Genomic DNA, 26,028 nt, shown 5'->3' on the forward strand with positions numbered 1-26,028 from the left:
TCAGTCCCAGCCGAAGTCCTGCCCCGTCATCTGGTAGAACTTCATGTTGAAGGGCCGGTAGAAGTCCCGCAGTCTCTGCACCACCTCCTGGTCTATGTCGGGGTGGGTCCTGCCTTTCGTCTTCCCCAGGCAGTGGGGTTTGCTGCTGCCTTCCGCCTTCTTCAGGCACGGGAACCCCTTGGTTTTGTTGAAGTAGAAGTGTTTGTCGGTGATGATCCTCTTGAGGCCCAGAAAGTCCTGGACCCTGCCCAGCTCCCCCGCGGGGTCGCTGATCAGCCTCTCCCCACTCACAAAGAGGATCTGCCCGATGGGGAAGTAGAGGAGCCAGTTCTCCAGGTGCTTGGCGTAGATGCCAATCTGGATGGCGCTCCACGAGGTGTCGATCAGGCCCGTAGTCCTGTTTTTGAAGGTCAGGCTCTCAAAGGTGGGGATATCGGGCTTCTTGGAGAGCGTCTGGGTGTAGTCCGAGATGGCTCTGGTCACGGGGTCCCGCACCACCACGATGAGCTTTGTGCCCTTGGACATGGAGGAGATGCGGGCTGGGGCCTCCTTGGTGACGAAGTAGCTGGGGGTCTTCTCCATGGTGATCTGCCCCTCCAGGGTCCTGGGCATGAGGTCCCTGCCAGCAAAACACGGAGACATGGGTCAGAACAGCAGGTAACAGGAAGAAAAATATGCATATATATATATATTTATATATACACATGTTCACACATAGATACACAATAATTCTTCTCCCTAAAATGCCTACACAGGCTATTTAGCGCAAACAGAAAAATCCATTTTCCATTGATTTAGGGATTAGAGGGGATTATTATTAAAGGCCACTGTATTAGAAATCCATCTGAGTAATCTCCCAGTTGTCCATGAGTGAATTAGCTGGGCCACACTCTGCACCTGGAGTGTGGCTACATGTACCACACCAGCTCCAGACTGGTCAGGATGAGTCCTGAGCTGCACCAGCAGGCTTTCCTGGCTCAGAGAGCCCTCAGCCCCAACCCAGAGTTCATTTTCCCCCCGGGAACGAGAGGAACAGCGTGGCAGAAAATCAGGAGCTCACCAGAGCACATCCACCTTCCTTTCCCTTAGCATCCCAAATGCAACACTTTTCCCAACTCAGGCAAGTGGGTGTGATTTGTCCCTGGCTTGTCACCAGCAGGACCTCATCCAACTGCAGGGGTCCTCTTGCACCCAGCTTCACCCATTGCTTTACTATTCCCTATCGCTGTGCAAGACTTGTTCTCTAATATGCACTAGAAGGAGCATCAAGAGCTGCTGGTGGCATCTTCAGCACATCCTAGTCCAGCACCCAACGAGGACAACCTCTCCCCTCCACTGCCACACAGGCTACAGCAGGTCAGGATACAGGACACGACCATGTAGAATGCAACCTCAGCTCATGGGTAGGACGTGCCCTTACAAAATACCCTTGAAACCTAAAGCCTCCAGCAATTCCACCTTATTCCCTGTCTATTTCTAATTAACCACGTGGGGAAAAACTAGAGAGCTTGCAGAAACGATGGAAGAGGCACGAAGCAGGAAGACTAATTTTTTCCTATCATTCACTAGGCAAACGTAAATATTTTATACCATTTGCCAATTCTTTCCCTTTATAACCCAACGGGACTCATTTGCTCTGGGTTGGGAGACAGTTAAAAAAAAAAAAGGCAAGAGGGGAGTCAGCCACAAAATTAAAGCTATAAAACTTGATTAAGTTTTCAAAGCATCCACTCAGCACAGAGAAATAACCAGCCAGTGTGTGATCCGCAAGCCTCAGACAGCGTTTCCCTCAGACATACAAGACTGCACACAGGGGTTGTTTGTTCCCCAACAGCCATCTCCTCCCTTACCGCTTTTATGCTTCTACAGCAAAGATCACCACAGGCTCTTGCAACTAAAAAAGCCACTGATAATTTGTGCTAAAGCAAATGGTTGCCCTGATTAAGGAGCTGAGGAAAAAAACCCTGACCCATCTGTTCTGAGCCCAAACAACAGGAAAACCAGGAATGAGAGTTCTGATTGAATCAAAAATCATCACATGCCTACAGAAGTTGGTCAGTAGCTACTTATGCAGCTACTATTTAGCTCACACTGTACCTGGTATTTTACTTCATCGGTAAACTTCATCACTAACTATGCAATGCGTTTACTGGCAAGGGGCACCCAATGACTACACCACTGCACTGCAGGTGAGCTGTGCTCAGGGGCTGCCCAGAAAGCCCCTCCTCCATAGACCCATGGTGGGACATGGTCCCCATACCAGATCTGCACGGGCCATTGGGAGAAGTGGAGATGGATAAGCCAGGCTGTGGAGGAAGGGAATACCAGCTTGTGGAAACCTCCACCCATGCCCAAGGGTAGTGGCAAGCCCTAGGGCTGTGGTTTCAAGGCCATGTAAGGGGAGTTTCACATGCAGATAAAAATCATGCTGGTTGACTAGACACCTGGGACATGAGAGCTTCTGGAATTCAGAAGCCAGCGTGAGCCAAAAAACAGTAACCAAAATAAAACTCTGACTAATCCTTCACCTTTCTGGCCAACTCCACAAAGCCGTACACCGTTGCAGAACAGAGCCAGTCAATAACGCTCAGAGAGCAACTCTTCAATCTATCGTGGACTGATGTGGATTTCAACAGTCTACTCATTAAGTGGTGTCTCTTTTTATGGACACATTAAATCCAAGTTCTACATCCTGTGCTGGCCACCAACCACTTTCCAGCTGGATTTAAGAGGTTGGTTTCAACCCTTGAAGTCCTTAATGGTGTGGGACCTGCCTAGAGAGGAGACTGCTTCCCAAGACATGCTCAGGACGGCTGTGCTGCACTGAAGCCCTTTGGCTTCAGGTCAGGTCTGTCAGGTCGCTTGCTGTATGGGGCCCTGCACCTCAAGACCGACTTCTCCAGGACTACTACAGTCAGTATTTATGAGTCTCCTGGGAATGACGCAAGGCTTATTTTTTCCTCCTTGCACAAGAGAGGCCTTGGGTAGGGCTGGGCCATGAAATGGGAGGAAATTTCTGGGGGTGGAGGTGCTGAATCAGTTGACCTGGTTGGGAAACACAGGCTCTTAATTAGTGTTTCAACAAACACAGAGGAGTGCACCACAGAAGCGGAAGACAGCAAGGAACAACATTTCATCTAAGAGGCATCCACCATCCCAGTGTCAGCCCCTTTGCAGACCAGTCAGTAGCTGAACCCACACCCTTGATTTGTGGCTGAGGACATCCAACATTCTTGTTTCTGACAGAGCTGAGAGCACTCAGTTCTGTGCAGGTCTAGACACCCTAAAATTGTTATTTTTGGAGTGGAAGTGAATCCTTGGCATTTGCAGAACATCTCGCTGGTGACCCATCACGGCACGAGAGCAGCAAGAAAAGGCACACCATTGACACTGCTGCTGCTGCTGCTGGCTGGCTTGGTCAGCACAGGCTAAGATAAGCAGACAGAAATGGAGCCTTCAACCCAAGAACAAGAACTGAATTCACCAAAACTAGCCTTCAGCCCTAGCTCCAGCACCCTCTTACTTTGTTGTACCCAGATGGGTGCCAGGCATAGCCAAAACTAAGATCCTTGAGATTGTCTCAGATGCTGCCTTGTTTGAAGAGTGGCTGCCCAAAAGCTAGACAGCAGCAAGTGAAGCCAAATATTGTGGCCCAGGGATGTGGTTTGACAGCATCACATCCAGGAAAGCACAGTTTTATTCCATGGGTCTGTCAATTGTGATGAGCTTTCCCATGGTTTCCATAATCTCCCATTGCAACATCAATTTTCATGGCGGCAGCCAGAGACAACAGAGCCTCAGGGACAGGAGGAACTGGTAAGCTGGCTGGTCTGAACTCACACAGGTGGAAAAGCCACCAAGAAGCATTTATTCCTATCCAAACCACAAGTGGAGAAGTGCAACTTGGCCCATGTATAGCACTACAGCTCCAACACAACACGCTGGACGTACATGTTGGTAGAAGCAGGACCAGACTCCAGCTCTGAACACATCTGCTCCTGGGGCTCCAAAACAGCAAGGGCTACACTAAATGACAGCCATTGCAGAGGGTCGGGAAAGAGGAGCCGTAATGATCAGAAGAGCTGTAGCCACCATGCCCTCGCAGGATGCAGCCCCTTTGGGCAAAAGTAACAGCAGAAACCCATGTTCAGCTCAATGGCGCGTGCACAGTTCAACCCTGGGGCAGCTCGTGACAGCTGTGGAGTCCCCTATTTAAACAGAAGCTCCACAGGCACATCAGAGACCTGGGCAGCTTCTGCCAGCACTGTTTGGTGCAAGATAAGAACAGCAGAGCTGCAGCTACCGTCGTTGTCCAAGGAGAGGAAAGGGAGATGACAAAGGGAGTCAGGCTGTGGGAAACGGGAGCTCAGCTGAGCTGTCGGACAAAGCTGCTGCACCAGTTGGGACAGGGCTGGATGGAGACACCACTGAGGGCTGTAGCGGATACTGTAGTGGAAAATAAAGACAGTATGAAAAGCTTGGCAAGCAGTACTTCCTGCCTTGTTATCCTCCTGCCTTCTGGCAACCTGGAGTTCAAAGACCTCTGGAGCCAGCATCTGCATCCAAATCATCCCATGTCATAGTGTCTATGAACTGTCTAATCCTTTCAAACCCATGAATACTTTCGGCCTTGAGAACATCCCACAGCAGACAGTCCCAGCACTGAAGCACTGTCTCTACCCATCATTTGAACCCTCTCCCTACACCCCTGCTCAGGAAGCGACAAGGCACCTGCTTTCTGAGCACAGAAAAGGTAAGCCAGGACAAGGAGCAACAGCAGACTCCCGACATCTCTTATTCCCCACCAAGCCCAGCCAGAAAAGCGCTGGTGGGGCTCAGCACTGCTCTGCTGACTTCGGCAGAGCTGCCGGCAGCATCGGGGGTCCAAGCAAGAGGAGGAGTTGCTGCGTGAGCACAGCTATGAATTTTCTGCAGGCAGAGAGCAGAGCCCCTAACCCTGAGCTATTAACATGTCAAGAGGGACAGAGGAAAAGCTTTTCCTTTAATGAATATTTCCTCAGTGAAGCCTGCACCCTTCGTAGGCGAAGCGATAGGCTTAGTCTAAAGATGGATTGGCCTACTTTACCTATTAACCACTTAGACTAATGTAATAAAGGCTCTCTTTATTCAAACAGCCCTAATCCCCAGCCCCACGCAGCTCAGAAGCCTGGAATAAGAAGATATGCTAAAATGAAGTCCGACAGGCTTCTGCTTGGAGAGGCATGGGGGGGGGGGGATTTGGGGTTTTTTTTCAAGTACAAACTTCTCCAATATGAAAACCCAACCCAGAGCAAGATAAATTTACAAAGTGGGGATGACAGGTGGCCACACAGTAATCCAATCCTGAAGCCTAATGCCCTTTATGGCAGCTTTTGTCTGTGCAAAGGGGCTCCAGGCTAATCTGCTGCCACTTCTCAAGGAGGAATGGTGAGGGGCGAGGGGTGGGGGGGTGCGAGAACCTCTGCAACCTGTTGCTGTGCTACTTGCTGCAGGTAGGACAGACCGGTGTGCAGGGCAGGGCATGGCCGTCGTCACTCACTTCATCCATGGGGACGTCTGTCAGTCCCCCCACGCACCTCCTGCCATTTGCAACACTCACCGGGATAAACCCCTGCAGGGTCTGTCGGAGCCCAAAGCCCCACAGCAGGGCTCAGCCTGGGGGGCTGCAGAGACAACCGCCCCCGGCCGTCTGCCCGCACGGAGGTCACCGTCAGGCTGCCCGGCTGAGACCTGGCACGCTCAGGTGCTCCTGCTGCCGAACACGAGTCCTGAGCTGAGTGGATGATGAGTTTTCATTCCCAGAGAGGGTTTCATGCTGGATATATTCCTACCCAGCACCTGGAGCCACCCAGCATCACTTTTGGAGATGTTCCCCCCACCCCAGGATGCTCAAGAGCTGAAGTCCTGCTGGTGAGTGTTAAAATCAGGGTGTCCCGTGCTGCAGTGACAGCACCCTCCAGTCTCAAACCCCTCTGCTCCAGACCACCCGCCCCGCTCAATTCTCTGAGCCGCCCCAGCTTCCCTCTGCAAGGGTGACAAAACTCCCCTAGAAGAGATAGGCAGCTGTGTACAGGGTACTGTAAAAGCAAGAGCAGCGTTGTTACGGTCAGGATAAGACACTGGGGCATCCGGATGCAGCTACGAGATGCAGACCAGGGAGCGCTCGCAGCAGTCCCCGCGGCAGCTCTGCCAGCAAACAGAGCAAGAGCCGCCTTTGGTGCAGAATTTCTGGACTTTCCCCCCACAGCTATTTCCTACTAGCAAGGAAAATAAGGGAAAGGGGAGTAACAGCAAGTTGAACTATTTTGGACATCAGCCACATTCACACCGAGTTCAGGCCTGTAATCCAGGACCATTTTCTCTGCAGCCTGGTGGTGCACACGCAGATATTCCTAGCCAATTTCTACCCAAAATCCTGCCTGGTGTTTCAAGAAGACAGAGAAATCTCTTCCCAGAAAACCAAATCTTGGCAACCCCACTCTTTCTGGGTAAAGCACCCCCAAAATCTCCCAAAAGGCTGTCTAAGAAACCACGTATTGATTGATTGAAAGCTTATGGTGACAAGGTGAATAGAAATGCAAAAGGTACACACAAAAGCTCTTCTCCCATCCTGGGAGGGGACAGATTTTTAGCCTCCAGAGTCATGACAGGTGGTTTGAAAACCCAAAGGGACAAGAAGACCAGGCAGAATGACCCAGAACATGGTACAACTTGGTGTACGTGATGAATTTGTTATGACTTCTGCCGTGTTTCTAATTTGCAGTTGGAAAGCAAACAAGCCTGCTGGTACCAGCTTGGAAAAGTTTTAAAGGAAAGTGCAGAAGAGGAGGCCGGGTGAAGCCTCATCCCTTCCCACGTTGATGCTCTCCAACCTTCTGCATCCTCTCCTGTCCTGTCCCTGTCCCCAGTCCCCACCCCAGCGCGGTCCTGCTCAGCTTTGCTCTGATCAGGATCCCACCAAAGCCAAAGAGCTTGTTCCAAACCACAGTCCATCCATCCGCCCGTCGACTGCCTTAAATCAAACACACTTTTGAGGAGAGCTTTATTGCCATTCTCACACTATTCTCACATTATTCTCATTCTCAGTCCCCCTGCTTCTCTGCCTCTGCCTCTCCTCCCCTGTCTCAATAAATAAACTGAGGCCAAGTGGGCTAAATCTAGTATCTTGAAAAAGAGCTGTAGACACCCAGGAAAAGATGAGGGTGGCATCTCCATCGCTGGCAACTTTGCCTTACAGCCCATCCACTCTGCCAAGGAGATACCCAGTTGTTCCCAGTCTCTGAGGCAGCATGTTGCTGTCAGAAAGCAGGAAAAGCGTACAGTGGTGATCAGAGCAGCCAAGGGCTGGACTGAAACCACATGCTTGTAGCCCCATACTGGCACCTGACAGCAAGCAAGAGCTCTGCAATGCTCTAGAAAGCAAAAACCCAGAGCATCACCAATACCACCAGCATAGCTCCTGCAGCCACCACACTGGACCCATCCCGTCCCCACCCGAGGCTCCTCACTGCAGGGCTGATCACAAAATCATCAAATCCTAGAAATACTCCTTAAAGGCAAGAACCTGACAAGCCCAGGGAAAGACTGTTAAAGTAATAAAGCATTTTAATTACATCAGGGAGCCTGCCACCAGCATCAAGGTCAACTGGCTTCAAAATTACCCACTTGGCTCTGACTGGGCTTTCTGGTGGCAGCAGCTCTGGATGGGGGAAGGAAGAAGATGGAGGAGGAGGAAGAAACAGAGCGAGAAGAGGCAATAGCAAATTCCTCTTTGGGGGTGGGAGCACTTGCTGGTTTATTATTTGATAGATCACATTTTTCTTACCAAAGTTTTCCCTGGCTCAGGCTGCTGTTGCACCAAGGACCCGTACAGTAGCACGCAGCCTCTCCTCCTTTTATGACCAGCAGTAAGGGCAACATGTGCGCCTTTGTCTCGAGCGGGAGCCCGTTGTTTGGGTTGGCAAATTATACAACAATAAAAGGGAACGGCTGGGAACCAGCCTCGGCCTTTTTGAAACGGGTGTAACCCTATCCAGCTCCGTCAAACCCTCGCCACGACGTTTACACAAACCAGATGATGGGAATTAATGAACTTTGGGGGTGAGGAAGGGGTAGGCAAAGGAGGAGGGAAAGGAGGAAAAAAATATATGGGCCTGAAATTAACGTTTTTATCACTCGTCTCGCTCCCTGCCCCAAAATCTGCCAGGTGCTCTTCACCTGTTAGGGAGTTTGGGGATTAAAGGAGGGAGAGGAGGGCAGTGGCGCATACAGGCTCCCCACAGTGAAGCTGCTCCAGGGCTTCAATGAGGCCAAAGAGCTGGTGGCCATGGGTGGCATCACCACATATCCCATGGGAACAGGATCTGGCCCAGCCACGGAGTCTGATCTAAGTTCCTTTGATGCAGATAAAAAAAATCCCATCAAAGGCTAGGGGGAGCGGGGAGATGTGGGGCACCGGCAGATGGTCCTTTCGTCCCCATTCCACGCAGGCAGAGCTGGGTTGTGCCAAACGGCCCCGGCAAGTCAAAGCAAGCAGTGCCTCGAGGAGGGGACAACGCGCTGCTGCAATCACGAGTGGGTTTTTTTGTTTCGGTTTGTTTGGTTTGTTTTTTTTGCGGTCTTGTTTGTTTGTTTGTTTTGGGGGTTTTTAATAAAAGACTTTATCCACCTCCCCCAAATTCACTGCATTCAGATCAGCTCTAGGATCCACCACGGAGATTTGACCCTGCCCAGGCTGCAGGCGAGGGACTCGGTACTTTGCCCGGCCACGGACACAGAGCTGATCATAGAGTTTGCAGGAGCACCTGAGCACCCGACCCGGGCAAAACAGGGCCTGATTCATGCACAAAATCTGGAGGGTTTGTGCCCCTGGGAACAGCAATGGGTGCAATGAGAGGAACCAGCCTCTGCTGCAAAGGCTGCTTCCCACCCTGTGCCAGCCAAAACCCACCTCCCTCCCAAACGCCTTCCCCACCTCATGGGTTTCAGTGTCTTAATCAGAAGCACAGACTCATAACCAAGATAATGACATGTTATCCCTTGCAGGGCTTCTGCTTTGTATAACTGAGTGCCATATATGGTGCACTATATAGCTGCAGCCTATAGCAGAGGAATAACTTAGAGCAGCAGAAACACTTGATGGGAGTCTTGTCTGCACGAGGACAGGCTTTGAGCATAATAAATAGGCTAAAGAGTCATAAAAACTCTTTTGAAACTGATGGGCGACGTGGCTGCCCTCCTGGGACATGCCTGTCCTTGGCAATGGATGCAAAGGCATGAAGTTGGTCTTGGAGGCAGCTGGCTGGAGCAATCCCCCTTCCCACCCCAGAGCTGATGCTCCATGTTGGCAGTCTTTGGAAGGAAGGGCTGAAGAGGATGGGACCAGTCTGAAATGCTCACGTGGATGCAGCCCTCTCCTTCAGGCCAAAGCCTCTGCGGCCCAGGGATCACCAGCCCTGGCCAGAGGAGGACTAGGGCAGAGCAAGAACGGGGCAAGCAGCAGCCCCTGTCCCCCACTGCTCTCCCAGCCTCCACCCAAATTCAGCTCAAGGGCTTTCCTGGGCCTGATGCAGTTTCTCCACCTAATAACCCTCAATCGATCTCTCTTCTAACCCCTTGTTCAGGTTCCTCCTGAAGCCACACAGACCCTACAAGTGCACAGCCCGCCCTGTGTCCGTGCCTTGCCCACTGTGCACCAGCTCCCGGCCTCATGCCATAGCCCCAGTCCTTGCATGGTCACACCAGTCCATCCTTCCCTTTATCTCCAGCCTAGTTCTGGCTTTGTAAAGTACCATATCTTCCCCCAAGACATCTCTTTGCCAGGCCGAGGTGTCCCAGCCTACTTGGTCATTCCTCAAACAGAAATTCCTCCAGCCCTAAAGAAGAAACCCGAAACATTGTCACCATGTGGAGTCATACACTGACTGAACATGGGCTGCAGAGATGTGGGGCTTTCTTTGGACTAGGAAGGGCCAAATTTCCAATTATTTCCTCCCCTCTTCCCCCAACAACAGGCCAGGATGATACAACTGCTCAGCAAGAACTTTACCTCCTCCTTTGCTGAAGCCAGACATGATATTCATCAACTTCATCAGTTCATTACATAGGCCCTTCTCTTCATGTAAACACCGAAGCCTCTTTCTGTCCCCATCATACTTAAAAGCTCTGAACTTCCACTAAATAATTATCTTCACTGGCGGGAGAGGGGCAGCACTTTACATATCAAAGGGCTGCTTTGGAGGGATTTACAATAATTTAAGATGAAGTGGTAAATTTTCTATTCACTCCAGTTCATCTCCAGTAATAATTATAATCCTATTAGCAAAGTCCCAAGAAAGTGATTGCATTATCATCTAGCAAGCATCTATGTGGCTTTCTTGGAGGAGTGGGATGGGGGAGGCCATAGGCAAGTAAAGAAGTAAAAGCAACAAAAGATGCAATTGCCGGCACCTCCCCTCCCCCAGAAGGATTTGGTCTCCATTGTCCTGATGCTTCAATAGTGCTTTGCTCTGAAAATAAGAGCTTTTGAGCGCGGTAAGGGGGTGGGGCTGAAATGAGCATCATATTCCTCTCAGTCACCCCCGGTTCCCTTTCATTCCTGCGGGTCCCCTTGGTGCCACTCCGACCGACAAAGAGCACACGTTGCTGTTCCTGGCGGGCACGGGGGGCCGGGAGCAGCGCCGCGATTAAAAGCTAATTGCTGTTTATGGGTGAGTTCTTTAGAATATCACCCAGCATCACCGGACTTCACTGCCCACTGGTCCAGTCATGTGAGATTACTCTAATCTGTCTCCATTGCCCCCTAAAAAGGGAAAAAAAAAAAAGACTGGTTTTGTTTAAAAGCAGAGCAGGAAGGGAGTTCTCTGAAACTCATGATTTAAGGGGGGGGAAAAAACCCTAAACCCAGCGGGAAACATGACTGAGCTAACTGGCAAACTGGGACTAAAGACTTTTATCCAGCAGACTGCAGGGCCAACTGTCTCTGCCAAACTGTGTATTTTACTCCTGCTCTGTGTCGCCACAGTGTTTAACTGGAATTTATCCCTGCAGGAGCACCCCAGTTGCACCAGCATAATCTCCTTCCCTCTCTTCTGGTACCTGAAGGCCACCAGTGTAAGTCCTCACCACCTCCACCGGAAGCAGCTAGCTTGGTTCTGCTCACCCTGGCATGAATCTAAGTCAGCAGTTACTCCAGAGTTGCACCGGTGCAGATCTGGAACAAGCTAAGATTACTTTCATGGTGTCCAAGAGTTTATTGCAAAGCAGTAGAAACATTTTTCTCTATAAATTAAACAGACAACAGCCTGAAAGGGAGGAAAGAGGAAGAATTTTAGGCATCTGCAGAGATTTCAGTGCTCACAACTCACTCCTGGGGAAAAATAAATTCTCTGCCTCTTACTCTATCGCAACCAGAAGGACCAGCCACTTCTCTACCCTCAAAAATTTATAGCCTTGAGTTAATGTTATATGTACTAAGCTCCTGCTATGCAAAGATTCAGTAGATCCACTCATGGATTCATTGCAGGACTAAGCTCTGCTCTCAGAGCCTCTTGGAGAGACTGCTGGTTTAAAACACCCTTGTACCAGAGATGTTACTTCTTGAACTCAGCCCCACTTGGGTAGCACTGATGCTGCCCTTCATGGGAAGCTGGAACCAGTATCTGCTGAGCTTGGCTCAGCACCTGCAAGCACAAAAGTAATGTCCCCATCCAGGAAAAAAAGGCAAAGCAAAAGAATCAAGGTTGGGAGTTACCAGCTTAACTGTGGAAAGAAATAAAAAAGGCAAAACCCAAAATACGGCTCTTGTAAGGCTTTTGCTAGCTCAGAGTAGGCTTAAGCAAACGGAGCCTGGCTTGGAAGAGGCTTAAAAGCAGATAAAGAAATCATAGCTGGCGAGACATCCAAAACACATCCACGGTACCCAGGTGACAAAAACATCTCCTGCAACAGAGCATGTGAGGCCAACACAGCTGTCACTTGCCTTCAGCCAAGCCCAGAGACCCCAGTCTCAGGGGTTTGGATTCAGCTGCTAGCCCATGGGAGGTCATCCCATCAGCCTCATCCCTCAGCACCTACCCTTCAAGGCACTTCTCCAGGGAGCCGTTATGCCGTATGCTAGTGGTGGGGAGCCCAGCAAGCAGAGTGTACCTCAGTTTGGACCTAAAGGACATACCTGGTGCATCTAACACAGGGGGAGGTGGTCACTCCATATAGTCCCAGGTCATCTGTATGGCAGCTACACAGCACCGCAGTGTTTCTGTAGCCATGCTGCAATAGGAAGAAGTTTCCCAGAAAAGGGGTTGGTTCAGGAGAAGCAACCCCCTGGTTGGGTCCATTCTAGGTAGATGTTCATAGGGTTTACATAGATAAGGATTTTTTTGGCACTTACTTATAAATTAACTTTCTGGTTAAGTAAGCAGGTAGCGATCATTGCAGCAGCCTCTCTCTAACCAGCAAAAGCAGCTGGATGCGGGCAGCTGATGCTGGTACACCAAGTCTGAAAGCTCAGAAACACCTAACAAATTTCCACCTAGGACAGGACCACAAGGAGATGAACTTCAGCACCCCTTCCCACATTGTCCCTCTCCCCTGGGGCACTGCCAAGCCACTGCATTTCACGTGCTCCAATTTTGCCAGAAGTCAGGGGGAGGGGGGGGAAGAAAAAACAACCAAACCAACCCACAAACCAAAGAGCCAACCCCAAACGAAACGTTGCACAAGTCAACAGCCACTGAACAAAACCAACCTGGCGAGATATGGGCAGGATCATGTTCCCCTATTGCCATGTTCATAAATCACAGCCGTGCTGAGAGGTCTTTTGTGTTCTCCTCCAGCACAAAAATTAATGCCCTAATCTGTGTGCCTGCATGGGCAGGTAACAAGTCATGCTGATAACACCGCCCTTTGTTAAACACCCGCGCAAGCGACCCCACGTTTGCACAGGGAGGGCTTTGCTTGCCACCTTGACACGCATGTCTCCTAATCAAGCCCAGCCTTCCTGTGCTGGGGCTTTACAGCTGCGATGAGAGGAAAAAACCTCCTGATAAGCCCCAGAGCCCCTTTCTGGCCTAAGCGATTCCCCAGCTTGCACACCTTGGTTCATAACTGATGTGGGGGGAGCATCCCCGGTGATTTGTCTGCCCTTGGGGTAAGACATGCCAAAAGGGGGCTTAAACCACTGTGCTGGGTTAAGACCCCCAAAAGGGACTGGTGCCAGCAGCACAGGGGAAGGGAGCTCTCAGGGTGGCAGGGCCAGAGCAGGCTTGAAACAAGCCTTGAGGCAGATATACATCTACAGGTCTTCAAAAAAGCCATGTAGGATCTCCAGGAATCCACCTTCTGCACCTAAAGGGATCCTATGGGCATCCAGCACCACCTGAACAGCAGAGGCCTTCAAAACGACAGCTCAGAAAGCAGCCAGCTTTCCATTTTCACTATGGAAAAAAAGAAAGTTACTTTTTTTTTTTCTGTCCTTTTTAATAATACATGCACGTTTCTAACACAGGCCAATTGATGCCAGCAAGCTGCTGCCAAACCCCAGCTGCATGGCTCTACCTGCCTCTCCAGCAGCACCCAAACCAGCCACGGAACCATGGAGCACTGAGGTTCCTCCTCGACTGTCTTAAAGATAACAGGATGCCCCCCCTGACTATCAGAGGACAGGTCACCTTCCCGTTGGCTGGTAATGGCAATGAAGAACAAACTCATCAGAGGAGGACCAGCTATGTGGGAAGGTGACCCACCAAGAAAGCGCATCCTGTACTCGCCAGCTGGCTGCTCATTACCCTGAGCATCCGATCAAGTGAGTCAAGAATTTAAAACTGGTTTAGACTTACTCCAAGCTGAGCCACCCAATTGATTTCTGAAAGTCTCTTGCCTCCTTCCCAGCAAGGGAGGGGTGGCACCAACCACGACCTGAACTACTGGTAATCTGGACACTGGCCTGGTCAGTGTGTATATTTGCCACCCACTGGAACAAAAGGCCTGGCAAATTAATACACTGGTGATCCTCTCAGTGCTGATCCCTAAATGCATTTGAACACAAATGGGATTGTCACCTCAACTCATTTGTTAATGGATTTGTGATTTACACGCATAAAGGAGTAGCACTGGAAATTAAGATTGCTACATGGTGGTAAACAGACCAGGACAGTGAGTGAGACGCATTTGTCTAGAATGGAATATTTTCTCCAACATCTCCAGTCAGACCAGTATGAACCTCCCAAGTCTCTCCCCATCCTTTTTACCCCCCCTCCAATCATCAGAGAAAGAAAATAAAATTATATTCCAGGACAAAAGAAGTAGTGTGCCCACTGAGGCAATTGAGCTATGGGTTCATGGTGCCACTGCGTCCTGAGGTGGGTCCCCAGTGACACTGCAGGACTCAGGGTAGAGTAGAAGGAACCAAACCAGCCTTGGGAAGGAGTGAAACTCCCAGTAAAGGAGGGAGACAGGCACCAATTAGGGAAACATGAAGGAGCAGGTCTGTCTGCAGACTCCCCTCCTGTCCCAGTCATTACATGGGATCATGACGTGGTCATAAACAGCCAACGAAATACAGTCAAGAGCTCTTTAAAGAGCAGGCTCAGCTGGTGGAGATGCTCTGCTGCAAGTACAACAGATGCAAAGCGCTACTTCTAATTAAAAGGGAATTCACGTAATTAGAGACTTCACATTGCCATACCAATGACTTGATCTACTCCAGCACACGCGCTTAGGCTGTATTTAAGAGGGCTCTCCATGCTTGCTTTCCACTTCTGACTATTTGGGTTGTCTTTCTCTGCAACCCTGCCCACCTCTTCACACCTCACCAGCTGTGATGGCACGTCCATGGCTATGATGGCAACCAGAAAGGACCTTACAGAGCAAAGCCCACACGTGTAAAAACTCAGCACCGACCGTCAGCATTCCACCCTGTTTCCATCAAGAGATTTCCTTCCAGAGCCAGCGATGGGGCTGAATTATCGGGTAGTCCTTCAAGCCCTTCCACATAAAGAGCAGAGTGGGCCGGTCTGCTGAGGCCTTGGAGCACAACCCAAGTGAAATGACTTTTCCCTGAACACTGAGGACTCTGAATGAGAGCTATTGTTATTCAGATGAAACCAAGTGTCAGATTAACAAATCAATGGGCATAAGAGATATAAAATGGGTTACCATTGAAGCCTTTCAAATACCTAAACATATGGATGAACCAAATGTGAATTGTAATTGACTCACCCGCACCTTTGATCTCTACACCCTTGGGTTCCCAAAGAGACAGCCCGGCCCCCTCCGACCCTCACTGAACTGGTTCAGGACTCCATTGTGAGCCCTCACAAAGTCTCTTCCCTCTGCCTCCTTCTCCTGGATGTAGATACAGCCTGGCACTTGGAAACTGAGACAAATCAGCCCTGCCTCGGAGAGCCAGGGACCTGGAGACGGACAACCCCAATTACCCAAGTGCAGCCTCTCGTGTGGAGCCCGTCAACCCTGGGCACCTCTTCCCACCAGCCCCCATCCCCAGTGGTGGCCCTCAGTCAACTGGATGTGCATGAGGAGATGGCCTGGGAAGCAGCAGCAGCGGCTCCAGAGCAAGCATTGGCAGTGCCAACGCTCACTCCCCAACTACTCCCCAGGTCAGCCATGGGGTCTGTTTGGTTTTCCAAGGATTTCACTGTGCAAAGCCAAGGATCAGACTTTGCTGATAGGTTCGTGGCATGCACGTGCCCCAAGTGCAACACCCGGACTGATCTGAAAGCTGCTCTGCTCTCCTCCATCTGCCTTGACAGTGCGTATCACCTACGCCTGATTAAGAAACAGGATTTTTAATTTTCCTGGGGTGTTTCTGCAGCTACATTAAAAGTAACCTAGAGTTTAGTTAAACTAAACGTTATCCCTGAATTTTTAGTTTTGGGGGTTGGAGGAGTGCATTTTTACCAGTTTTAGACAGATGCAAGAGAAAAAAAAAATAGCATCGGTTTTGGTACCATACAAATCTCCGCTCCACAGGAGTTGCAAGGCAAGCATTTGTTTGTGTTTAGTTTCAAGCCTCATTACAAATTTTAAGTTGCTGTAGCTCCTCCAGGAAACCCAGCCCAGCTTATTCTTCCACCTCCATGCTGCAAACCCCACACAAATGTGCTTTCCGTGGAGGTTTTAACCCCCCAGTGAAGCTGCCCCACCACCATGGTTATGCAGCTCAGCTTTTGCCATACTGAGCCTCAAAGCAATAGGAGTCTTGAAACGCCTCTTGCTGAAGGCAAACCCCAACAGCTATTCCCAGCACTAGGCTATTCCCAGCATCAGGCACCAATATACAACAAAGTGATCCCCACCAGAAGAGCAGAGACTTTGCACGTGTCCTTTCCTCCAGCACAAGCAAGAGGACTGGGTTTGATGGGGGAACTGGGTGAGCCAGGGAATCCCCTAGAGCCAGCGTTGCTCTGCCCCCATCATTTCTGGGCTCAGACCCAGCTGTGCAGCTGCTTAACCCAACCGGTGAGCCTTGCTGGGACGGCTGAGTGTGTGACAACTGCAGGGCTCACCCACGGAGGAACCGAGGAAGGAGAAGACCACGGGGAGGAAGGTGGGTGAGAGGAAACTCCCAGGCTCTTAATCTGCTTTAGGACCACGTGAACTTGCTGTTTATATACAGCTTAATTAATTATTACACTGCATTTAGCAGTGTGACCTTGAAATCGTCTCTGGGGGGAGCCAGCAGCCGTGGTGCAGCCAGGGCAGCCGGCCAAGGCGCCGGTGTGTGCCGAGACACTCGCGCGGGGCAGGCGGCTCGTCCTGCGCGTCCGGCTGTCCGGGAGCGCCAGCCTGTAATTACGAGGCTTCGAAGCAGACAGCAGCTCCCAGCCCCTCTCGGCTTGCAGCAAACCCAGGTTGAAACCCTAACCGGCTATTCCACTTCTGCTTTGGCAAGGCTGATATCTTCTCCCAAGGCTTCGTTCGCTGCTCAACACCCCCTATTAGCTATTCCCTCTGCTTTTCAAAATGCCATGCAGACAGCTCAAGGCTCATTAGTTACCAGACCAGCTCAAGAGGGAAATTAAAAAGAAAAAACAAAACAAAACAAAAAACAAAGCTACAAGCTTTGTGTTAAGTTGCAACAAGTTCAGCGCATAGTACTAGGAAAGAAGGAAGGAGACGGACTTTGCTGAGCCCTTCCTTGAGAAGGGGCAATGCTCAGGCTGTTTGGCTCTTCGGCAGCTCACTTTGCTCAGTTCAGCCACAGTAAAGCCAGGGCAGATGCTTGGGGATGTTTACAGACACCCACCTTGCTGCTCCTGGGCAAGGCCCTTCGGGAGCTTCCCCCATATCAACCCACTTGCAGAAGATGGGGACAGCCCCAGCGCTCGGGGGGATCAGCTCTGACCCAGCACAGTTTGCTAAATGTGGCACCAGAGGCAGGTGCCGGGGGTTCGGAGCAGAGAGGGATGGCATGTCAGCATCGGGCATCCCCTTCGCCCCGACACGCAGAGCAAAGCCGTGGGGTCCCTCTGCAATTCACATTTAGCAGCCACGTTCTCAGCCCTGCGTATAAACCAGCTGAGGACCATATACAGCCACTGCTGGGACTGAAGGGCTGGGACACGCTTGCTGAAGTCTAATACACCTTAAAAAAAAAAAAACAAGCTGAAAGCACGCCAAAGCTGCAGGCCTTGCCTGTTTTTAAACAAATATTTAATAGCTCAATGAACCAGCAAAGCACTATATTAATAAAACGCTGGGGTTTCGTCCTCCCCCTAGTGACGGGAAGATCTCTGCACCGAGCCACAGCATCGCCCAGTCTCTGCCACCCGCTGCACCCGACAGACCTCGGTCCAAATAACAAATACTAACGCAATGTAACCCCCGTGTAATGCCAGTGCATTCTGCTCTTCCCGCGTTTAATCACTCTTTCACCAAATCAGCAGTTTCCTAAAGATTTCCTACACTTCCACGCACCGCTCCCCTGTACTTACAGACTTTGAGGTTTTAAGACAAGTTTGCATTCGATACTCGAGGCAGGCTGCAAGCTCAGGACTTTATATTAAAGGTTGTCTATCTGCTTTATTGAAGTTAAGAATTGTAATGGATTTCAGCTTCTCTGGAGACATTTTCTGTGCTCACATTGACACAGACACACACCAAGGGCCTGATCCTGGAGCCCTTCCCCCGGGCAGGGCTTTGGACTGCATTAAACACAGTCAAGTCTGGGGACCTGGTCCAGTCTTGGCCACCAGCATGCTGCTGCTGAAGGCTCGTCTCCTCATCAGAGCCAACTTCTCACGTGAAAAGTGTATTTTTTAAAGAGAATTGGTGTTTTCACTCCAGCCACGCTCAGTACTGCTGGATCATCGTTGTGGCAACACAGGATTTGGCCTTGTATATATTTTATACATCCCTTGCTGAGAGCGAATGCATAAAATATATACATCCACCTATAATATTATACATTGGCATATAAAATGAAAGCCCAGGCACAATTCTCACTTTCTTCTGGAAGAGCTGCCTGTTGCACTGCCAGGAACGTGCACCGGAGGGGAGAGGCTGTGCCAATTCAAGGGAGAGGCTACAACTGCTCGCTTTTGTTATAAACTAGCCACCTTGGTGGACTTGCAGAAGTCCCCAGCTGTCCTAGCTGAGAGGACTGGCCAGATTACAGCTGTGGCCTTACAAATTTTAGCAGCACAAGATTTACAAGAAGACATGGACAAGGGAGGACCAGTGCCCTCCAGCAAAGTTAGCAGAGCCGAGCTCCTTGGGTGATGCTGTACAAAGCCGTGTCAAGAGCAGGGTTAGCCACACGTGGCCCTGCATCCAAGACCGGCTGCAAATTAAATTCTGGGTCAGATCCTCTGCTGCCATGAAGCGCCATCACTCCCTTGAAGCCAGCACTAAGACACAGCATCCCTCAGTAGAGGTGTTCTTTCTCCATCCCTTTTCTGTAGGGAGAGGAGAAAATAAAATTGATTTTGAAGCAGGTTAGCTCCAGGGCGCTTCTGAGGAGGTTAAGGCAGATGTAAAGCTTTTAGAAGAACATGGCATTATTTGTCTCTGAATACAGTTCTCTCTCTCCCTGCTACCCACGACGCGGCAGGGCACTGCTGCGCTCACATATTTTAAGAGAAGAAATTTTTAAAAATTGAATTGTTCATTTACTAGAAGCATGAGATCTTCTGCCAGCAGCAATTCTACACCTACTCTCCTCTAGAATTCCCACCAGCATCATCTAAACCCCTAACTACCCAAGTTTCTGATCTTCTCTGAATGACTCCTGAGATTGGAGCACATGTGGCTGCAAAGCTGGGATGCAAGGTCTTGCAGGTCAGCAGCCAAGCAAGCCAGCTCACAGCTTCCCACGCACCCCTCCTCACCCCTTGACGGCCCTCATTCTCTCCCGGTATGAGGGCACCACATGCAAGATCACTATCACCAAATCTATTTTCCTCCTCCATCTTTAGAGCCGTTACAAAGAAGAAAACCACCATGGGGAACACCTGAAGCCAAGGTGGCAGCAGGAGAGGTTATCTCCTTCCCATCGCTTTTATGACCGAACTAAGGTCTACTTCACATCACGTCTGAGCAGTCCCTGCCATCCCCAGGCAGAGAGATGCTCAAGACAGATGTGCTCCTGACCTTGGCTTCCTTTTGTCATCTGACCCGCAGCATGATGCAACACCCATCCCGACTTGTCTCTGGGCACCTTGCAACCACCTCCAGTCCAGGAGCAACTCCCTAACGGCAAAGCTACACCAGCAGTAAACCCCTGCCCTGAACTAACCCCACCTTCCCTCTAAGCCTGCTGATAATCAATATGCTTCATCATGGGAGCCCTTGTTTCCATTAAGAAAGTCAAGATAAGGTCCATTTACTACTCAGTTGCCTTCCAGCTGCCGCTGGGCTGAGCTCCTTTAAAAAGCACACAGTCTTTCTTGTGAACTCATTAGGAAACACACAGCGAGCTGCTGAAAGACCTGAAGCTGCAACGGCGTGGGCAAGCCCCGGTACAGTCAGCAGCAGCAAGTCAGGACCCAGCACAGCACTTAGTCATTTCACAAACCAAGGAAGAAGCCTCTCCTCCAGCCCCTCCTCACACACCACATGGTGACAACAGGTAGCAGCTGATAGACCCTGACCCAATTACACCACTGAAAGAACGTGTGTCTTTATCTGCTGTTCTTTGAGCTCGTATGTCAACTGTCCCGCATGGCCCTGGCCGATTCCTTATCCCCTGAAGCCATTGATCACACCATCAGAAGACATGAGCGCTCATGCTGAATGATCACTACATTAGACTTCTTCCTACTTGGGATGGATTAATAGCACCAAATCCAGGCTCAAGCAGACAGAGTAGTTTGGCCAGTGAGGCCTGATGGCAAGACAAGTCCATGCTCAGACCAGGTTGGAAAAAAGAACAGCGGTTTGGGTAGAATTTTTACAGCCACTGCATCCGGGTCTTGCTGGATGCTTTTAAAAACAAAGCCTTCACTGGAAGCACCTTGAGGTATCCAAAGCTCCATGTGTGTTACGGACATCTGCCATGGCGCAGTTGAAAAGGAAAAAAAAAAACCCAGCTAAATCCCAAACCCAGAGCTGAGCCCATGGGTTTTCATTCCCATCATTTTCATGCCAAGCAGGAGCACAACGTTCCCCAGCACGCCGCGCGGTGCTGCGCTAACGCGATTAGCCAGACAGATCCACCATCCACATAAGTCACCCCCAACGCATGGTCAACTTTGAAAAGTTCAGCAGCTCAACAGGTGAGGCCATGAAACCCGATCACGGCAGACAATGTCGTTCCCCCCCCCAGCGTCGTGCTGGGAAGAACTTGTCACGTGCGTCATATCGGGCAACATGCTTGAAACAGAGCAGCGCACTGAAACCCCAGCAACACGAATAATCTTTGCCATCTGTTTGAACAACTCAACCCTCCTCAGATCTAAAGGAATGATCCCATGCAAACACAAGGGCCTTGCTGACTGATTATAGCAGCCCAGCCCTTCTTCTTTGGGGACATTTTCTTCCAAACTTTGCACAGCAGCCAAGGCAACGTCATGGGGAGCTGCTGCAACGGCCAAGGGGGCACTGAACCCTGTGCACATGTCGAGGGGACCATTAAAAGTCCCCGATCACTTAGGAGCAACACAACGCAAGGTCAATAGTGATTTTTACTTTTTTTTTTTTTGCCTGCTTGGTAAAGCCATCGCAGAGAACACAACTGTCCTTTAGGATACGCTCGTTCCAACCCAACGCAGTCATGGGAACGCGCTGGAGGAACCGGTCTTTGCTCAGATACAGTAATTTGCACCTAAAGTCCAGCTGGGAGAATCAAGACCGTTCCCAAACGCCCTGGGGCCAACGAACATTGTGACACCCGGCGGAAACAAGGCGTTGAGTCCTGCAAACGCCCGGCTGTGTCCGCGCCAACACCTCCGCACCGCCGGATCCGTGTCCAGCCAGGGAGGCTGCGAACTGCGGTGACAGTGACGTGCCAGGCGTTAAACCCTTGCTACCGCTGTAAAGTCAGGACTTCGAGAGAACAACCAAGCGCGGGGCAAACTCCTGCCTTGCTCAAGGTCTGCCCTTGGTTCAGCAAGGCTTTCACCCCTGAGCTTTTAACCATCACTGCCTTATCCTGCCCCTGCTCCCAGCTTGGCCCGCTGCAAGCATCAGCTCTGCGCTGCTGACACCCCTACACACACCTTGGGGCAAAAAGGAGGCTCCTGGGGAAAACCAAAAAAATTCAAAACAAATGAGGAAGTATCTCCCGATTCAGGAACAGCCGTGAAGCAGCACTTTGTACATTACGGTCCCCAATGCTTATTTAGGTGACGGGGGAGTCTGTGGAATGCATGTTTGAAGCTGTTTATTGCACAGCACCGGACAAGTGGGCCTGATCCCGCTAACCCAAACCACCCAGGGTCTCAGCATGAAGAATGAATTCAGGCAGCTTGGCAACAGTGGGAAGATGGAGCCCCAGTGTTCCAAGAATTTTTCCCCTCGAAAAAAGAAAGGAAAAAACAGGTCTCTCATCTGCACTGCGAGAGGCGGAGGAGCTCGGGCTAGCACGGCTATCGAGGTGACGGCCAGCGTAGCCATGGCATGGGGTTTCCTAGCAGAGGGCTACAGACTTGAAATATAAATCAGTGATGTTGAGTGGGGCTGGGAACGCTCGGCCAGGGCAGGAGGGACTGGGTACTACAGTCCACTGGACCTAAAATGATTAAAAAAAGAAAAAAAAAAAAAGAAAACACAAAAAGAAAAAACCACAAAACACTAATGACACGATCTTTTTTTCTTACCTTACATTAATTATAAGCCAAAAGGCTTTCAAGTTTCTAGTATATTTAAAAATGCATCATTGTTGCATGAAATGAGGGGCAGTTAAAAAAAAAATTAAATCTCAACAACTGATTTTCTAGGCTTGGAAGAAACACCTTCCCCCTCCCCAACCCACACAGTAAACCCGTACGAAACAACAACTTCCCCGCGGCTGCCGGGCAGGTTGTTCGTCCGGGCAGCCGGACACGCGCGCGCACAGGCTGCAGAGCTGAGCTCCTTACTGCTGCGAAGAGGAAACCTCTTTATTATCCAAAAATTCCAGGCGCTACTTAAAATTAGTTTGCAATAGTGGCTGGATCCCATTTCTCCTCTGTCATGGTACATATTTTCACGTGAAGCAGTTAACATGCTGTATTCGTTACCGGGGGAAAACCCCACGATGTGTGCACAGAAGGTATTTCCATTAGATTTCCAGCTATCTCACTATCAACAAATCAATTTCATTTTTCCCTCTGCTTTTTAGGAACAACGGTCAGCACCGCTTGATGCTGTTTTGCCTTCTACACAAAGGGAGAAAAAAACAAAACCAGACTTCATTTTATTTGACAGAAAACAGAGCAAGAAAAAAAGAGTTTGTATTCCCTCCTTCAAGAGCTACTTTCTATAGATGAAAACTTTAGACAGAGATCAATAGTTACCATAAATACAATTAATTACAAATAACCCAAAAGATAAGCCTTCATCAAGCTAAATAAGCAAATTTGTGATGCCTTCTGCCTCTTGGAAAGCTGAAAAAAAAACGTTACACTCGAACACTTCATTATATGTCAGAAGCAACTTCAACAAACAAACAAAACCTCCTCACAGATAGGACCCAATTTAGCCAGAAGCCAGTCAAATAAAATACACTTTGAATGAGACGTGGGTCAAAAATTGCATCTTCATCTTTTCCAAGCCAGGCAACTGGATTTACACTGCAAGGACCGGTGCTGAGGACACTAGTAACTCCCCCTGTCCCAAAGTTCAGCCAATTTGTGCAAAAGCGTCTGAAAAACAGAGACAAGGCTTGCCCAGCTCACTGCGCAACGGCTGGCACAGCGGATATTTTATAGCGTTTTTAATCTGATTTTATTGGGCCATTAACAAGAAAATACAAACACATCTCCTTACTGACATTAAGACAATAAATAAAAGCCTCATTAGGGCTTGCAGAAATAACCACGCTCTCGAGGAGTGCTGAGAAGCCAAGACTCACTGAAGTCAGTGGGAGTTTTGAGCTGTACAGTATCTGATTTCTAACGCTGAAATTTATAGGAACAAACTTCTGCATCTAATTCAAACTGAAGTTAGAAATAATGCACAATTACCAAACAACTTGTCTGTTGAGTTGAGCAAATACATCCTCCCCCTATGTATTTTGAATTATTTAGTCTTTACCCCCTGCCCCAATCGATCCAGGTCCCAGTTCCACAGACAGACAAACACGCTCCGATCCTCGGGGTGAATCATACCCGAGTGACTGCAGGACTTGCAGCATCACTTACGCTTGCTGCTTGGGAGTGTCACCATTCAGACCTAAAGATTTTTTGTATTTTAGTCAAAAAATCCCTTTGTAAAGACACTATCTAATAACGTAGCAGTGTGTTTGCAGGGATAGGGCCCGCGCTACTTAAAATTAAGCAGCTGATAAGGTGAAACTTTAAGAAGCTACATGCAACTTCGACGCCACCTTGTCCAGATTTAAAAATAATATGTATCCTTTAAATATTGACTTTTGCCCGGTGCATCTGGGATAACAGATTTAACGTAACCATAAGCATTATTCTTTCCTTCTCCCCTTCCACCTCTTACTTGTAAAAGATTAATCAACCATTTTATGGTCTAATTTAGGTGTCTAATTAAAAACAGAGTTCAACACATACAACACCATTGTGCTAATAAATCCTGACAGGTCTTCTGCTCTGTTATATATGAATTCTGCTTTCAAAATGCAAGATTAATATTTTTTTTTAAAGCCAACAGAATTTATAAAGATATCAGCTTGGTCACTATGGGACGACACGCTGCATCCTCCACCAAAATTCCAAAATTTCATAAAGTGAAAGTGTTTTCAAAAACGACTTCTTCCTCGCCAGATCTTATCCTGCGTTCATTTCACTAAGTGCTGAGGGACGGCCACGTTAAAAAAAAAAAAAAAAAAAAAAAAAAAAAAAAAAAAGACATAAATCTAATCGGACTTGCAGGGTGGGAGTTTCAAGACTACAAAGAGGTTAAAATTCAGAACTTCACAGCTCCCATCTAGCTTCAAAGCTTCCATCTCTGCTCCTTTAGTATTCCTGTAAACACTCAGCAGAAAGACATATTCAAAATACTCTTGATAAAGGAACTTCAGTTCTAAAAGGATGACAAGAAACCGAACCGGGGCTCGGCTCCGCGCACAGGGTCCCACCGGAGCGGAGCAGCACCGCACTCTTCCTCCGCACCCACCGCCTCCTGCTCCTTCGAGCCCACCCGCACACAGACATCACGCACCGGGGCTGCCCCTCGCCCAAGGGCTTCTACATCCACCCCAGCAGGATGCAATCCCAGAATTTATCATTTTTCCCCCAGCCAAAAAGTTTCATCCCGTCCCCAAAACACACGTTGCGCCACCGCACTCCACCCGGCTCCCTCATCCCCAGCGCCGGGCTGGAAATCGCCAGCCTGAGCAATTTATCAGCAATAAAGCTGATTACAGTGGCAGGCGAAAGTTAACGGGGAAAGAGCGTATGGAGCCATCGGGGAAGTTTTATCTTGAACGCGGAGCCATCGCCGGCCAGTCCAGGCTGCCGCTGCGCTCCCAGAACGGGTCAAAATCCCCCCAAAAAACCTGCCTGTTCCTGGGAGGGCTGCGCTGCCCAGCCTTGTTCCCCGACCCGAAGGGTGTTTCGGACGTGCCAGCCATCCCTGAGCAACACCCCAAGTCGGAGCGAAAAATACACCCTCCCTGAAAGCGCGACGAAATATGCGTGTTAAAAAAAAAATAAATATATATAATTAAATGAGTATTTAACCTTTAAGATTAAATACGGTTCGGCTCGCAAAAAGCCTGCAAACGCCCAGCCGCCGCTTGGGCTAACGGGGAACACAAGTTTGGCTGTTTTTTTTTTTTCTTTAGGGGTTGCGTTTAGCGGAACATTCGCATTTCGGCCGCTCCCCCGACCCGCTCGGGAGCCCGGAGCGGGAGCAACCCCCCGCACCGCGCATCTCCCCGCCGGGGCGCAACCGGGCGGGTCGAGGGACCCCCAACCTCCGTCCCCACCCCGCGATGGGGTACCTGTACCAGGCGAGTCCCCGCTCGTAGTTGCGGTCGAAGAAGTGGGGCTCGGCCCCGACGGCGCGGACGTCGGGGTGCACCCGCAGGAACTCCAGCAGCGCCCGCGTCCCCCCCTTCTTCACGCCGATGATGATGGCCTGCGGCAGCCGCTTGGTGCCGGAGCCGTTGAAGAAGCTGGAGATGGGGCTGGCAGCGTCGGGGGGTGCCGCCCGTTGCTCCTCCAAGCTGCTCTCCTCGCCCGGTTCTCCCGGAGCCGGCGGCAGGAGCAGCTGGGGATGAGGCGGAACGAGGCGGGGAGGTGCGGGAGAACCGCGGGTGGCCAGCCCGGCGCAGGAGCCGGCGCAGGAGTAAAACATATAGAGCCAGAGGAAGAGCATGATGAAGAGCAGCAGGAGCCTCCGCCTCAACGGCGGCAACGCGACGGGGACATCGAGGCAGCGGTTCAAGCGCTGCCCCAT

The 26,028-nt window shown here is 50.1% G+C and overlaps 1 protein-coding gene across 1 annotated transcript; it reads right to left on the reverse strand.

The window, feature by feature from the left end:
• LOC104340150 (heparan sulfate glucosamine 3-O-sulfotransferase 3B1) lies at positions 1-26,028 on the reverse strand. The gene is made up of 2 exons (XM_086473618.1): positions 25,571-26,028; positions 1-619 (listed from the first exon to the last, which is right to left on the reverse strand). Exons 1-2 carry the CDS (start codon positions 26,026-26,028, stop codon positions 1-3), a joined length of 1,077 nt encoding a protein of 358 aa, XP_086329744.1.

This window comes from Leptosomus discolor, chromosome 15 (assembly GCF_034619465.1).
Source record: "Leptosomus discolor isolate bLepDis1 chromosome 15, bLepDis1.hap2, whole genome shotgun sequence".
Classification (NCBI taxonomy): Eukaryota; Metazoa; Chordata; class Aves; order Leptosomiformes; family Leptosomidae; genus Leptosomus; species Leptosomus discolor.